This window comes from Hemicordylus capensis, chromosome 4 (assembly GCF_027244095.1).
Source record: "Hemicordylus capensis ecotype Gifberg chromosome 4, rHemCap1.1.pri, whole genome shotgun sequence".
NCBI classification, from domain to species: domain Eukaryota; kingdom Metazoa; phylum Chordata; class Lepidosauria; order Squamata; family Cordylidae; genus Hemicordylus; species Hemicordylus capensis.
In genome coordinates, this window is record NC_069660.1 from 161,801,744 (window position 1) to 161,817,637 (window position 15,894).

Below are 15,894 nucleotides of genomic sequence, written 5' to 3' on the forward strand. Positions count from 1 at the left end.
AGAAGAGAGGTGGCTGGGCCCGGATGTGGAGACTGGGGCAGAAGGTGGGAGGAAGAGGTAACCGCAGGCCCAAAGAGCACACAGATGCTCTGTGCAGGTTTGGCTAGTAACATATGAATCTCACTAAATGAAGAGCTGCCTGAAAATCTGATGAAGAATTAAATTCATTATATTATAATGTTCATACAATGCTACTATTTTTCCTTCATATAAAAGGAAAAATAGTAGCATTGTGTGAAAAAACTGAGAGTTTGTAGAGGGAAAGGGGGTTGGGGAAGTGGGGTGATATAGCCCGCCATGTGCCTTGTCAGCATTGGTATCAACCAGTGTCTTTAGGCCACCTTTATGCATTATATATTTTGTAAACATTCCTATGGCAAAATACATGTGTTGCTACATTGTATTCATGACAGAATCATGCCATCTTCTCCATAACTGGCCATTGATAGCCCCTGATATAGTTTGATTGATTGGTCGGTCAATAAAAGATATTACAAAAACAGCATAAAATGCTAGTGCTGTTTCCTTTTAAGGAAATTGAAGTGTGCTCCTTGGACTGCCATGTAAGCATACTTGGAATCAGTGTCCTTGAAAGCATATTATGTGTACAAATAAGCCCTATTCACAAGTTACGTTCAATGCACAAACAATGGTACACTTCATATCTGTAACCTGTGTTTGAGGGGCCTGTACCCAGGTCCAGCTTTTAAATGAATCCATGTACAAGCATTTACAGAAAAATGTGTACATGTGTAGCATCTGTAACATCTGAACATAATCTAACATCTGAATAGGGCTATAGATATAAAGAAAATCAGAATTTATCTGATGGCATTTTCAGCTCAGTACAGAAAGGAGTGCTTGCACATGCATTGTAGAATGTGGAGCTGGTTTTATCACCTTTTTGAGACAGAGAATGTGTCTGGATGTGGATTTTAAAACATCAGCACATGTGATACAAGAAGTCCATATAGAGTTTTGTGACCCCTTCTTTGCATTTGTGCACCTTTTGGAAGTTTGGAACTCATGAAGCTATAAAACGAAGGGATTATGAAAGAATAGTTGTGCTTTTAGATTTCATGTATTAGCCCATATGAAATATTAACATAATGGGTATTATTGGTTATTTTAATGTGTATGTATATGTGAATTTTGATGATTTTAAGGATTTATGTATTGATTTGAGTATATATGTGGGTAATTCTAAAACAGTACATATTAAATATCCAGCAACTTTCATCCTTTGGTATGTTTTGAGAAAAATCCTTACAATATTAGGTTGCAGTTGAATGTGTCCCCTTAATGTCTTTTTACAGATTTATTTAATATTGCATACAGCAAAGGTTTTGTGTGGGTGGGTTCTTGTGGTGCAATATAGAGTTTCTATTGGACTCACCTAGGTCCTTCTTCTTTTTGTTGCCATTCTTTCACCTGAAACATGTCCTTTATTTTTATTTTATTTTATTTGGGGGGGGGGGGCTCTTTAAAAAGTTGAAAAACTTCTGTGGAGAGGGGTGGGAAAGTTGGCCTCATGACTGTAAACTATGAGAGCAGGTCCGCCCTTCCCCGTGCCAGGGATGCACCTAGGCAATTGGGGTGCCTCCAGCAGCCACCCTGCGCCCGCCATGCCATGCCTCTGTTTTTTGTTTTTTGCATCATTCAAGCCACCATGGCATGTGTGTGGCTGAGGGGTGGGCCGGGGGGTGAGCTGAGCAGGACTTGCCTCCCACCTCCCAGTGGTGGTGGCCAGAGTGACCACTCGGCCTGTCCATTCGGCCCAGAGGCTCTTGTTTACTGCGAGGCGCTACAGCGCACCGGTGCAGTTAAAATAGATTGCCACAAGCCCATGATGCCACGCGCTGGAGCGCCTCGCAGTTATCAAGAGCCACTGGGCTGAATAGACTTCGGACAACACCGGGGGAGCAGGTAGGCAAGTCTTGCTAAGCTCACTCCCCAGCTGCCACTCCTCACTTAAATTATACAAAACAAAAACACCAGATGTACGGTGTGGCAAGGCGGACACAGGTGGTTGCAGGAGGGCCCCCCCCGACCATTTGGAGTCTGTCCCTGGAGGCCATGGACCAGGACCCCAATGTCCGGGGGTAAGAGCGCCTCTCCCCCCCGCCCCACCAACCAGTCAATCCTCAAGGAAAAACATTCTGAGCAAAAAACACTCTGAGCAAAGTGACTTTCAACAGCAACTGAGTGCTTCCGTATTTCTATGTGACACCTTTTTGCTTCCTGATAAAATAATATACTGGAGAGTAATTGCAGTGCTGTTGGTGGCGGCAGCAGCCAGAGGGGCAGGAAGTGAGGGGTACATACCAGCTGACAGAATGTCAACAAAACATTAAGCAAAAGCACTTCCAACATCAACATATGGTTTACATATAGTGGCAGAAATAATAGCTGTAAGGAGGCAATCGCTAGAATGCCTAAAAATGTAAGAGTAGCATCCTTAGCGGGATTCATCCATCCCCTGTGGGGCCATGAGCTACCATGGTGGGTCTTTTGAGAGGACAGAGAGGAGGTCCCTTTGTCCAATGTTCATATTAATGTGCAGTGCATCAAACTATGTGCAGCAGAAACTAAGATTTTGTACAGTTGGGCCTATTGAGTTTAATAAGGATGTGGGTTGTTTCCTAAGAAGAAACAGAGTGGGCGGGGATAATTGTTTGCTTTCCATTGTCATAACCTTATACAAAAAGTACATTACAGCCTTCTGTTGCGCCCTCTCATTCTTTGTCCTTCTTATTTCCCCTCCCTCCCTCTCGGTCACTTTCGATTCATTCGCCTTTTTCCTTCTGTAACCAAATTCTGAAGGAAGGGGATGCTTGTGGGTAGGGGTGGGCTGCAGCCACTGTTTGTGCAGTTGGACACAAAGTTTATAATAAACCTGCATGCTTCCTCTGTAACATATAAGAATGCAAAGGCAACCAGCATCTGGGATTCAGCCTGTGCACCTGGAGGTTCTCTATAGCCATCATGACTAATAGCCACAGAGGGATCTCTCCTCCCCCGTGAATCTTTCTAACCCCCTTTCAAGCCCATCTAAGCCAGTGGTCATCACCGCATCTAGAGGTGGTGAGTTCCACAAGTTAATTGGCTTTCTTTTTGTGTATTCTGAACAGAGACGGGCCTCAGTGCTGAATGTGATTTAGAGGAATTTCCTAGCTAAAGGACTTCAGCAAGTGATTAGGTGGAAATCTAATCTAAGTGATTAGGTGGGAAATTAGCTGGGGACATGCAATGGATGTGACCTTAAATGTTACAGAGGACTCATGCAAGGCTTATTATAAACTTTGTGTCCAACTGTACAAGCAGCAGCTGCAGCCCACCCCTATCCACAAGCATCCCCTTCCTTCAGAATTTGTTCACAGAAGGGGAAAGTCAAATGAATAGAAAGTGACATGTGGGGAGCAGGGAGGGCAGGACTGGGATGACTCGCCCCTGGTGCTCTGACACTTTGAGCTGCACCCCCCAAGACAGTGTTTGGATTCAAATCAGAGCCAGCATGACCAGTAACAGTAACTTGTGACTTCACAGTCAGCCACAGAATTCTGCCATCATGGTTCCCCTTGGAAACCTGCGAAGATTCTGCAGCAGGCTCACTTGGCAGGGTTTTAGATTAGCTGAAGCATCTTCGATAAATTGGCTGTCTTCGGCTGTCAGTTTATTAGCAGCTTATCAGCTTAGTTGTCAAGATGGGTGGCTGTTGGTCATGTGGCCTGCAGGTAGGTCTCTGGCATGGTGGGTGAAGCAAAATCTAATGGCGGTGTGGACTTGGTTTTTAAAGATGCCCTTCCGTTATTTTAGCCTGTCTGGGCAGAGAACTGAAGCCCAGCCTGCTGTGTTCACACGTGTTTGTGCTCCCTGTGGGAACTTCAGTGGTCACAAGTTCACCACCACTATTCACACCACACAGCTTCTCCTTGAAATGCAGGTGGCCCTCGAAGGTCACCTGCTTGGCTGATTTCCACTGTCTTTCTTAAGCTTGGATGTCCTAGACCGGTGAAACTGTATCACTCAGGAGCTACTGGCTGGATCCTGTGGGCCCACCTGGGGGGTTGTGGGGAAATCCTGCCTACCAGTTGAAGCTGACTTCAACTAACCTGACTTCAACTAACCTTTTCTTCTTTCATGTTCCCATAGGTCTCACCCAGAGGCAGAACCAAAGTGAGTTGCTCTCTTCTCTACCCTTGACTGACTCCTCTTAATGCTTTTGGCTCTGGTGTGGCCAGCTGAAGAGATGGGGGTGGGAGTGATGAGCAGGAGGTGTTCAGACATAGCCCAAACCCAGGTGTGGCATATATTGCCTTATCAAGGTGAGCCCATCTCCTTTCCATGTTCAGAATGCCAGTAATTGGCTGCTGAATCAAATGCCAATTTCGTCAACTGTCCCCTTGATACCTTTGGCAGGCTGCCTCCCTCCTATTTAAAACACAAAACAGCATGTATGTGTCCCTTGGGGGGGGGGGACTTTTTAAAAAGTGGGGAAACTACACTGGAGAGGGGTGGGAAAACTGGCCTCATGACTGTGAACTATGAGAGCAGGCCCACCCCCCGCCCCGCCACAACCAGTCAGTCCTCAATGAAAAATACTCTGAGCAAAATGCAGTGAGTGACATTCAACAGCAATTACATTCACTGCTCCCAACTATGGAATCATCCAAAATTAGCAGGGCCACCTATAAGGATTATGGGAGAGGACATACTTGGCTGCATATGAATTAAAATTAGAGGGAGGGCACATACTAGTAATACCCCTAGTAATACTAGTAATACCCCTAGTATTACTGGGGGAGGAGACCCTCTCTTTCCTGTGATTTGCTACTAAGAATATTTCTCCTTATCTCTGCAGGAATGAAGATGGAGAGGGGGCACTGACAGGTAAGTGGATGATGAGAGTGCCTGCTTCTCCTCAGGGCTCCCCAGCCCCCCAGGGAAAGCCTCCTTGGAGAACTGTTTCTCTTAGACAATGGAGAGAGATGGGTAGACATCCATCTGATGGATGGATAGCAGAAGGGCAGGTTCAGCCACCTCTATCCTTTGCTGTTGATGCAGCTGAAAGTGTTAGAGGAGACGGGGGGGGCCTCTGTGAGTCATATCTACCTATCCTCCATTCGAAGAGGAGATGGGGAAGGGGCTGTGGCAGCAGGCAGGTAGGTTTGGTCATTCTCCTTTAGAGGTTGTGCACTTTTGAAAAAGTCCTGCAAGAACCCTTTGCCCACACCCAGCCCCAAGACATCCTCTGGGTCTTTTTCTTCCTGCCTTCAAGAAAAGGAAGCTAATTGTTTCCAAAGTATCTCATTTTTTGACAATTACATGGGTCAAGATGGAATTGGAGGATCACCTGAAAACAAGGGCAACATTTCCTGGTCAATGTGCTCTGAGCTCAGACCAAAGAGACTCTTTCTTTCTCCGACCACAGTTTTCTACCTCTAGGAGCCAGGCCTGCATTCCTAAGATCACAGCTATGCTTCCTGCTTATGGCATCCAGGCAGATTTTCAAGACCCCCACCCCCACCCCACTAGGCCAAGAGGCTGTAACTGGGGGTTGGTTCGTGAACCAGAGATAGTCCATGTCAACCATCAGCTCCCATTCTGCTCAAAGGAGAAGCTTCTTTCCTCACACAGAAGGGAGAGCCCATAGCCCAGTAGTGGAACAATTGCTTTGCATGCACAAGGTCTCCTGTTGAGACTTCATCATCTTCTGTTAAAGGATCTTAGCTAGCTAGGAAAAGGCCTCTGCCCAAGAGTGGCTGCCAGCCAGAGTAGGGCAAAGAGAGCCAAGAGCATGACTTGGTAGAAGGCAGCTGCACTTGTATGTACAGCAGGCAGAGCCTGGCCATTGCACTCCCTTCTGAAGTGTACTTGGTGAGGGCTGTCTTGCCAGTCAGTGCTATGCAATGTACACCTCTTCATTCCTTGCTTGTTTCCTTGGGTGGCCCACCTCACCCACAATCCCAGGCTACTTCCCACAGCTGGCTAACCTAGGCAGAAAAGGGAGGCCATTTCTATCAGGCCTACAAGCCACGATCATTTCCTGATTCCTGCTTTATTTCCTCTCTTTCAGATCATCCCAGAAACCCAACCCATGTTGCACCATTTTCTGGGGGACTCCCCAATGTTTTGGGGGACACTCTGGGGAAAGAGCTCACTGAGGAACCCTCCGTGACAGAACCCCTTCCAGCACCTCGCATGACCAATGAGATCCTGGGGGAAGAGCTCACTGAGGAACCCTCCGTAACAGAACCCCTTCCAGCACCTCATATCACCAATGACATTCTGGGGGAAGAACTCACTGAGGAACCCTCCATGCCAGAACCCCTTCTAGCACCTCTTATCACCAACAAGATCCTGGGGGAAGCGCTCATTGAGGAACCCTCTGTGCCAGAACCCCTTCAAGCACCTCGCATCACCAACAACATCCTGGGCGAACTGCTCATTGAGGAAACCTCGATGCCAGGGCCCCTTCCAGCACCTTGCATGACCAATGACCTACTGGGGAAAGTGCTCATTGAGGCTTCCTCAGTGCCAGGTCCTTCCATCCTCACAGACACTCCAAAGGAAGCAGCTTCTGTGTCAGAGCCTTTACTAGAGCCTTCCATTGCTTATAATTATCTTCAGCAAGAAGTAGAACTCCTCAAAGGGTTACAGCATGACTATGTCCAGCAGCGTAAGTATTGCGACACCTCAGAAACCTTTTGCAGATACACCCAGCACAAAGATCAGCTGCAGTTTTGATACCCAGCGCAGATGATGGCCTAAGCCCTAACACTGCCCTTTTTGCAAGTCACCAGTACTCAGCCTGGTCAGCACATACAACATTTGTTCCTTTTTGCTCTCTTTGTTGCAGAACTGAGGGTTCGCCACATTTCCCAACAGTTCCCTCGTTCTCTCCGGGCCATCAACCTGCAAATTGGACACATGCAGACAAGGCTTGTCCGCAGTGAAGTTCGGCTGCGGCGGTGGGAAAGGGAAGGTATGTTCACAGCATGCCCCTGAAATTGCTGCTTGGCTAAGAACGGCTCCTTTGCTCTGTTTCTTTCATGTTGAAATGCTTGATTTGAGTCTGCATCTAAGGTTTCAGAGGGGAGGCCTATGAGTGGGCTGTCAGTGCTTGCTGAAGTGTTCCTTCGTTTTCTGTCTTTCAGGTGTCCAAGCTCCAGTGCCTGTAATCCAAGCAGCTTCTCAGAGTGAGCAGTGAGGGCAAGTGATGGTGGGTGTGGTAGGATGTCAGCCTTTGCAGCTGACCTCCTGCTTCTTCTTCTCTCTTGCAGATGTTCCTGCTGGCCCTGCTGTACTTCTCCAGCCCTCTGGGTCTGAGTTATCATTGTCCTCTGCCTCCCTGGAGGTTGCCTCCATCCCACCCTCCACCTCCACCTCTTCCCTCCTCCTGCATCCCTCTCCACCTCCTCCTCCTTCCCCACCTCCTCTGGAGCCAGACCTCAGCAATGTGAAAGAAACTCTGCAGAGTTTGGTAGAGATGCAGGTCCATCAGCTGCGTGACCGTAAGTCTCACAGAGGCAGCACTCCATAACCTCTACCTTTTCCATCCTCATTGTGATTTTACAATCTACAGTGGGGGAAATAAGTATTTGATCCCCTGCTGATTTTGTCCGTTTGCCCTCTGACACAGAAATGACCAGGCTGTAATTGGAATGGTAGGTTTATTGTAGCTGTGAGAGACAGAATAACTACAAACAAACCCTCAAAAGCCCAGTGCCCAAAAGTCAGCGATGGATTTGCATTGTAGTGAGGGAAATAAGTATTCGATCCCTTCACAAAAGATGTCTTAGTACTTGGTGGCAAAACCCTTGATGGCAATCACAGAGGTCAGACGTTTCTTGTAGTTGGCCACCGGGTTTGCACACAACCCAGGAGGGATGTTGTCCCACTCCTCTTTGCAGATCCTCTCCAAGTCAGAAAGGTTTCGAGGCTGATGTTTGGCAACCCGAACCTTCAGCTCCCTCCACAGATTTTCTATGGGATTAAGGTCTGGAGACTGGCTGGGCCACTCCAGGACCTTCATGTGCTTCTTCTTCAGCCACTCCTTGGGTGCCTTGGCTGTGTGTTTTGGGTCATTGTCATGCTGGAATCCCCATCCACAACCCATTCTCAATGCCCTGGCTGAGGGAAGGAGGTGCTCACCCAAGATCTGACGGTACATGGTCCCGTCCATCGTCCCTTCGATGCAGTGAAGGTGTCCTGTCCCCTTAGCAGAAAAACACCCCCAAAGCATAATGTGTACACCTCCATGTTTGACGGTGGGGATGGTGTTCTTGGGCTCATAGGCAGCATTCCTCCTCCACCACACACGGCAAGTTGAGTTGATGCCAAAGAGCTCGAGTTTGGTCTCATCTGACCACAACACTTTCACCCAGTTCTCCTCTGGATCATTCAGATGTGCATTGGCAAACTGCAGACGGGCCTGTACAAGTGCTGCCTTGAGCAGGGGGACCTTGTGGGCACTGCAAGATTTCAGTCCTTCACGGCATAGTGTGTTACCAATTGTTTTCTTGGTGACTATGGTTCCAGCTGCCCTGAGATCATTGACAAGTTCCCCCCATGTAGTTCTGGGCTGTTTTGTCACCGTTCTCATGATCATTGCAACTCCACGAGGTGAGATCTTGTATGGAGCCCCAGACCGAGGGAGATTGACAGTTGTTTTGTGTTTCTTCCATTTGCGAGTTATCGTGCCAACTGTAGTCACCTTCTCACCAAGCTGCTTGGCAATAGTCTTGTAGCCCAGTCCAGCCTTGTGCAGGTCTACAACCTTGTCCCTGACATCCTTCGACAGCTCTTTGGTCTTGGGCATGGTGGTGAGTTTGGAAGCTGAGTGATTGCTTGCTTCTATGGACAGGTGTCTTTTATACAGGTACTGTAACAAGCTGGGATTAGGAGCACTCCCTTACAGATGGTGTTCCTCATATCAGCTCGTTACCTGCATATAGTGAAAAGACACCTGGGAGCCTGAAATCTTGCTGGTTGATAGGGGATCGAATACTTATTTCCCTCACTACAATGCAAATCCATCGCTGACTTTTGGGCACTGGGCTTTTGAGGGTTTGTTTGTTGTTGTTCTGTCTCTCACAGCTACAATAAACCTACCATTCCAATTATAGCCTGGTCATTTCTGTGTCAGAGGGCAAACAGACAAAATCAGCAGGGGATCAAATACTTATTTCCCTCACTGTAAAAAACTTATAGTCTAAAATCAGAGGCAGGGATACAATAGAAGAAGTAGAGGGAAGCTGAGGTGGGGGCAAGTGGGGGAAAGATGTGTATGTATTTCAGTCGCAGCTCCTTAGGACCAGGAAGACCCAGGTTTGAATTCTCATCCAGCCATGAAACTCGCTGGGTGACTTTGGGCCAGTCACTTGTCCCACAGCCTAACTTACCTCTTAGGGTTATTGTGAGGAAAAAATAACCATGTATAAACCTCCCTGAGCTGCTTGAGGAAGAGCAGAATATGAATGTTAAAAGGAAAACAAATATCAGCCCTTTTGAGTGTAAGCTGAGATGAAACAGGAAACCAAGGAGGATGATATACAATTGTGCATATTGCAAATCCTCCTTATAGTGTCATCAATGTACATGGGCAAAAGTTCCCTGCCACCAGGAGCATACAGTCTAAAGTTTGGCTTTGGAGAGAGAAGTGAGGAAGAGGAGGAACGGGAGAGGAAAGCATAAGGAGCATTCAATTCAAGCCGATGGAGCTGCCTCTACTGAGGCATTACGCCAAAGGCTGCGCAGTGGAGGTGGGTTTTCAGGTATCATTGGAGGGATAGGAGAGAGACGAGGGGCCACATCTGAGTGGCTGTTCCAGACCCAAGGGTCAGCGAGAGGGAAGAGAAAGAGTTGTTTTAGAGAGCAGGAGACCTTCAGGTGGCTCCTGAAGACAGAGAAGCTGGAAGAGCAAAAATCAACCTGATGAGGTGCAAGTTCACCGGGGGGTACATAGCCATGGAGGGTGTTCAAGACAGAGAGGAGGAGTCTGTGCTGGGCATGGAAGGGGACTAGAAGTCCGTGCAGGGACTGACATGGTGGAGGACAGGCCCCTTCACCCTGTTTGTTTTCTCTCCTTCAAGGCCAAAGAGACATCCGCAGCTGCCAGGAATGCTTACAAAGCTTCAAGGCACTGAGGGGACAGTTGAGGCGGCTAAGGAGCAGACTGGCCAGGGTGGAAGCCACTATGGGGATCGTGGTTCCTTCAAGGGAGCTGGACGTTGCTGAGGAAGAAGGGGAAGGCAAATTAAAAGAGACAACTGTGCTACTATTTACATAAGTAGCAATAAAATGCTGTGTATATATTTTTAAAATATTAAATATTTGTTTTAATAGGATGTAGAGATAGAACAGCAATAAAACTTGCATATTTATTGTTTTAAAAATTAAAATGTTCTATTTTAAAGAAAATACATATGTCTTGCTTTGAATATTCTTTGGGTAGAGTTTGGTAAAAAGATCTTTGGGTCAAACTCAGCTACAGAAAAGATTCTCTTGGCCAGTCCACTCAGGGCCAAGAGATATTTGAGAGGTTCAAGATGTAGCTCAAGATAGACAGTTCCTTGCCAGGAGGCTCATACAGAGCTTGTCTGCCCCAACATGTATGGCTAGGAGGCTGGATTTTGGCCCTGAAGAGAGATCTGCCCCATGTGGAAGAGGATGGAATGGTGATGTGGAAGAGGAAGCTTGATTTAGGGCAGGGCTGCACAACTCCAGCCGCTGTTTGGCTACAGTTCCCATCAACCCTGACTATTGGCTACTGCGACTACTGGGGACTATGGGAGCTGTAATCAAACAACAGCTGGAAGGTCCAATTTCGAGGCCAAATGTTATTCTCCAGCCCTCTTATTTTCCACCAAGAGTCAAAGCAGCAGCTGGAGGCTTAGATCCAGGCGGAGTCAAACTGAGTGACTGATTTGGCCCTGGGGGAACAGCTAGGAGGTGGCACCTCCATTTCCTTTACAGGAAGAAAAGCCGTGGGGGTGGCTCTCTGTAGAGCATGACAGGAAAGAACCAAAAAAGGCAGCCTCCATATCAGGCCACCTCACAGGACCTTCCAGCCTTGCTTGTACTCGGGCAGAAGAACCCAAGGAGACCACCTTTACAGGTGAAACTCGGAAAATTAGAATATCGTGCAAAAGTCCATTAATTTCAGTAATGCAAATTAAAAGGTGAAACTGATATATGAGACAGACGCATTACATGCAAAGCGAGAGAAGTCAAGCCTTAATTTGTTATAATTGTGATGATCATGGCGTACAGCTCATGAAAACCCCAAATCCACAATCTCAGAAAATTAGAATATTACATGGAACCAAGAAGACAAGGATTGAAGAATAGAACAATATCAGACCTCTGAAAAGTATAAGCATGCATATGTATTCAGTACTTGGTTTGGGCCCCTTTTGCAGCAATTACTGCCTCAATGCGGCGTGGCATGGATGCTATCCGCCTGTGGCACTGATGAGGTATTATGGAAGACCAGGATGCTTCAATAGCGGCCTTCAGCAATTCTGCATTGTTTGGTCTCATGTCTCTCATCCTTCTCTTGGCAATGCCCCATAGATTCTCTATGGGGTCAGGTCAGGTGAGTTTGCTGGCCAATCAAGCACAGTACACTGTATACTTTTCAGAGGTCCGATATTGTTCTATTCTACAATCCTTGTCTTCTTGGTTCCATGTAATATTCTAATTTTCTGGGATTGTGGATTTGGGGTTTTCATGAGCTGTACGCCATGATCATCACAATTATAAAAAATTAAGGCTTGACTTATCTTGCTTTGCATGTAATGCGTCTGTCTCATATATCAGTTTCACCTTTTAATTTGCATTACTGAAATTAATGGACTTTTGCACGATATTCTAATTTTCCGAGTTTCACCTGTATATCATGAGAGCTCTGTATCAGACCTCTACCCAGGGCAATCCATCCCTGCTGATACTTCAGGGAAAGAGAATGAAGAGGCCCCCTACATAGCAGGCCTCCTCCCAAATGCAGGATCAGCAATGAGATTAGACCTTTAGCCTCCAGTCTGTTTTTCTGCCGGATAAGAGAGAAGAAGGAAAGCCTGAAAGAGAGCACTTGTCACTGCAGATGTTAGATTTGATATGACAATGAAATAAGACAGCAATGCAGGGACCACTGCATTAGCTACACAACTCAGTGGTCGAATGCCTGTCCTTGACCATCTCTAAGAGCCCTTAAAGATGGTCAAGTGTAAGGACAAGAATACGTTTGCTCTTGAGGCTCATTGTGCATGCACTAATAATTAGAATCAACAGAAGATGCCTTCTTAATGGGATACATTGGGCTGAGTGTTTGCACCTAGAAGAACAACACATCACCATGGGAGTGCTGTGCCCATGAATGCAGTAATGCAAAGAGGTGATGTTTCAGACAAATGGTGCGCCTGATTCAGACAGCTCTAGGCAACAAGCTTGATACTCTGGCAATGATTCAGGAATATCATCCAATCTTCAAGGTCAGTTTCCTTTTAAAAGTGAAGAGAGAGTTTCTGTAATCCTGACACCATTATTACATTTTATTAACATTATGCTAACTGGATGGTCATACATTGATTTTCTTAAAAGGATTCAATTTCCTGGCCAGAGTGACCAACATTTAGTCTACTAATTGTTTTAACTTAAGAGAAATAAACAGCTCCAGGAGATATGACTGTTTTGGATGCCCCTTAATAAAAATGGAACTACTTTGATAGAATTTCCTTATTTTGCCAAGACCAGATGGCTGAATTTTGAAAGCACATTTAGCAAATAGTTTCTCTCTCTCTCTCTCTCTCTTTTCTTCTGATAGGGAATAGTTCATATCTGTATCAATATATGCCAGCCCAGGGCCAACTCCAAAAGTAAATGGGATATTTGGCCCAGTGGTCGGGGAGCCAACAAATCAGAAGCTGAAAGTCCCTTGCTGTTGCCTAGCAACTAATACACATCCCTTTGCCTTGGCTCAGCAAAATTGCCAAATCAGATCTCAACATGGATATCACAAGCCACTGCACACCTAACCATGACAGTGCCTGCAACGAGACAAGAAAGGATGCATCTTGTCAAGAGAAAGGCACACCACCTGCATTCAAGGGTGGAACTTGGGGGGGCAGCCAGGGCACGTGCCCTAGGCGCCACGGAAGAGGGGGCGCCACACCAGTTCCTGCCACCCCCACCCTACTGCCCACCCCACTGCCCACCGGCCCTGCCCCAGGGCCCCTCAGCCACTTGCCATCCTGCTTGCCTTGCCCTCCGGCTCTGGCCTAGGATCCGAGCGGCCTGCAAACTGCAGAGAGCTCTTCTTCTCTCCCCGCCTCTCAGCTGATTGGCAGGTGGGCGGGGCTTCCAGAGAGGCCTCCGTGTCGGCCTCCCTGAAGCCTGAACTTGGCATTCCCCAGCAAGCCCGGAAGGAGGCAGGAGGAGTTCTCTGCAGCAGACTCTCTGCCCAGACCATCCAACACAGCTTTTGCAAGGTAGACTGTGAATTCCTTTTTGTGGTTACCCCCCGCCCACCACTCCAGGTATATAGGGATCTGCTTGCCACAGGGCTTTGGTGGGGGGGGGGGCAGGGGGAGACTGAGAAGTCTCTGAATATTTAATTTAAAACAGATTGAAAAATTTCAGGCTTTATATTTCTGGCTTTTTACTATCTAAAAAGGCCTGTTGCTTGTTTCATGGCAGAAAATTACAAAAACTTCTGGAACAAACAATATTATATTCATTCATTCATTCATGTATAAATGCACTTATGTTCAAGTTGTTTTGCACCCCAGAAGGTCTGAGTGAGAACTGTGAAGCATGTGTTGTGCTTTTATTTTATTTTATTTTTCTTGTGTGTGAACTGCTCCCCAATAACTCGCAGGGACTTCAGGGTACATCTGGCCAACATGTGAATGCAGCACCTCCATTCCAGAGGAGATGAGTGTTAAAGAGCTTTAAAAGCCTCGTGTGAAAATCCTCCTGGAATTGATGTGTTTTAGAAAACCAAAGTAACTCCATTTTACTTAGAAAACCTCAGTCTGACTTAAAGTAACCCCAGCTTAGCTCAGAGCCATCAAGGCCTCACATGATCAACGTCATTATCTCTCTCCACTAAAATGTATCTGTGAAACTTGGTTCTCAAAGGGTTCTCACTGTTCTTTTGCTGACAAGTTAAGAAAACAGGATGTAACCAAGTAAGGAGTGATCACCAGATGAACAATGAATCATTCGCATGCGTACTAGATACTTAGTCCACCATTTTGTTGCCATGTCTAGGGTATCAGCATCATTCAGATTGTTTGTATAAATGTAAGATGCACCTATAACCAATTGGTATTCAGCTTGAGAGCGTAAAGCCCGCTGATTACCTGTTGCTATCGCGAAGCAATAAACGCCTCTGATTGATTCCCTTGAGTCTGTTTGATTGGCTAAAAGCAGGCCCAAGACGAGCTGGGGAATTCACATCAATTTGGGGGGAGGGAATTGGCAACTCACTTGCCTTTCTTTCTCTCAAGTAAACAGGTTTGCAACCAACAGTGTCTTGAATTGTCTTTCCAAGAAGGATTGGTCCTCCCCAGATTGAAGGAATACCTGGATCCATTGCCAGAACATGATCCCAAGGGAGTCTCCATCAACAGTGACCCAGGAAAACTAACCATCAGCAGCAGCAGCTACCCAAGGGCAGTCCCTATCTGCATCTCCAATCCAACCCAATGGTGACAGAACATCCATCTGCTACCCTGTCCTGTGTTTGAGGAAGAGGGCCCAATGCACAGTTCATCTTCCTGCTCCTAAGTGCTGTAGGAGAGGGATAGACAACAAACAAGCAAGCCAATTTGTTCACTTTTCTCTGGAGTCATACATGCAACGGCATCTCCCCAAGCTGTAAAGCCCTGGAACCATCCTACCTGGGTAAGATACCTCGCCAAGGACACTATTTCAAATTCTGCAAAAGACACTATTTCAGATTCCCCACAAGGGGAGGGAGTCAAGGCTCCCAAACACATGAACATTTGAGCTTGTCTGTGGACACTAGCCAAACAAGCCAAAACGACACGGATCAAAGAACATCCAGGATAGCCAAAATCCTGCAACGTTGTACAAGAGCATTTGGTTCTCAACTGAAGGACTAAAATGTTTTTCTTACCAAGGACTTTTAGAATTTGAATTCTAAAGCTCTCCATGGCTTCCTTTTTTGGCCATGACAGACTTTAGAGGACACTAAGGGGGGTGGGAGTTGATGATTTGCACCACTTTCTTCGATTTTATTTATTTATTTATTTATTTTTACATTTTTATACCGCCTTTCATTAAAAGAAAACCCCAAGGCGGTTTACAAAAATTAAAAACATACAGTAAAAAGCAGTAAAAACATCAAGCTAAAAACAGGCGTAAAAACAAGACAACAAATAAAAACACACAGGAACAGCAGTAAAAGACGATTATGTAAAAGCCTGGGTAAAAAGCCAAGTCTTTAAAAGCTTTCTAAAAGCTGTGATGGAGTCTGAGGAACGAATGGCCGCCGGGAGAGCATTCCAGAGTCTAGGGGCAGCAACAGAGAAGGCCCTGTCCCAAGTGCACGACAGCCGGGCCTCCCTCATTGTCGGCACCCGGCGCAAGCCCCCCCCCCAGATGTCCTAGTCAAGCGGGCAGCAACCCTTGGGAGCAGGCGGTCCCTCAAATACCCCGGGCCCAAACCGTTTAGGGCTTTAAAGGTCAAAACCAGCACCTTGAATTGGACCCGGAAACAAACCGGCAGCCAGTGCAGCTCTTTCAAAATGGGGGTGATATGTTCCCAACGGGCAGCTCCGGATAGAACCCTTGCTGCCGCGTTTTGCACTAGCTGTAGTTTCCGGATATTCTTCAAGGGCAGCCCCACGTAGAGCGCGTTACAGT

The 15,894-nt window shown here is 46.7% G+C and overlaps 2 protein-coding genes across 3 annotated transcripts in view; one reads left to right on the forward strand and one right to left on the reverse strand.

Annotated features, from left to right (window-relative positions):
- Positions 1 to 15,894, reverse strand: part of DDR2 (discoidin domain receptor tyrosine kinase 2) — a 116,568-nt gene that overhangs the window by 10,933 nt on the left and 89,741 nt on the right. The window lies entirely within an intron of this gene.
- LOC128325424 (uncharacterized) lies at positions 3,627 to 10,416 on the forward strand. The gene is made up of 8 exons (XM_053251153.1): positions 3,627 to 3,734; positions 4,153 to 4,176; positions 4,862 to 4,890; positions 6,077 to 6,679; positions 6,860 to 6,985; positions 7,158 to 7,199; positions 7,284 to 7,514; positions 10,095 to 10,416. The coding sequence occupies exons 4-8, from the start codon at positions 6,202 to 6,204 to the stop codon at positions 10,289 to 10,291; spliced, it is 1,074 nt and encodes a 357-aa protein (XP_053107128.1). The 5' UTR covers positions 3,627 to 3,734; positions 4,153 to 4,176; positions 4,862 to 4,890; positions 6,077 to 6,201; the 3' UTR covers positions 10,292 to 10,416.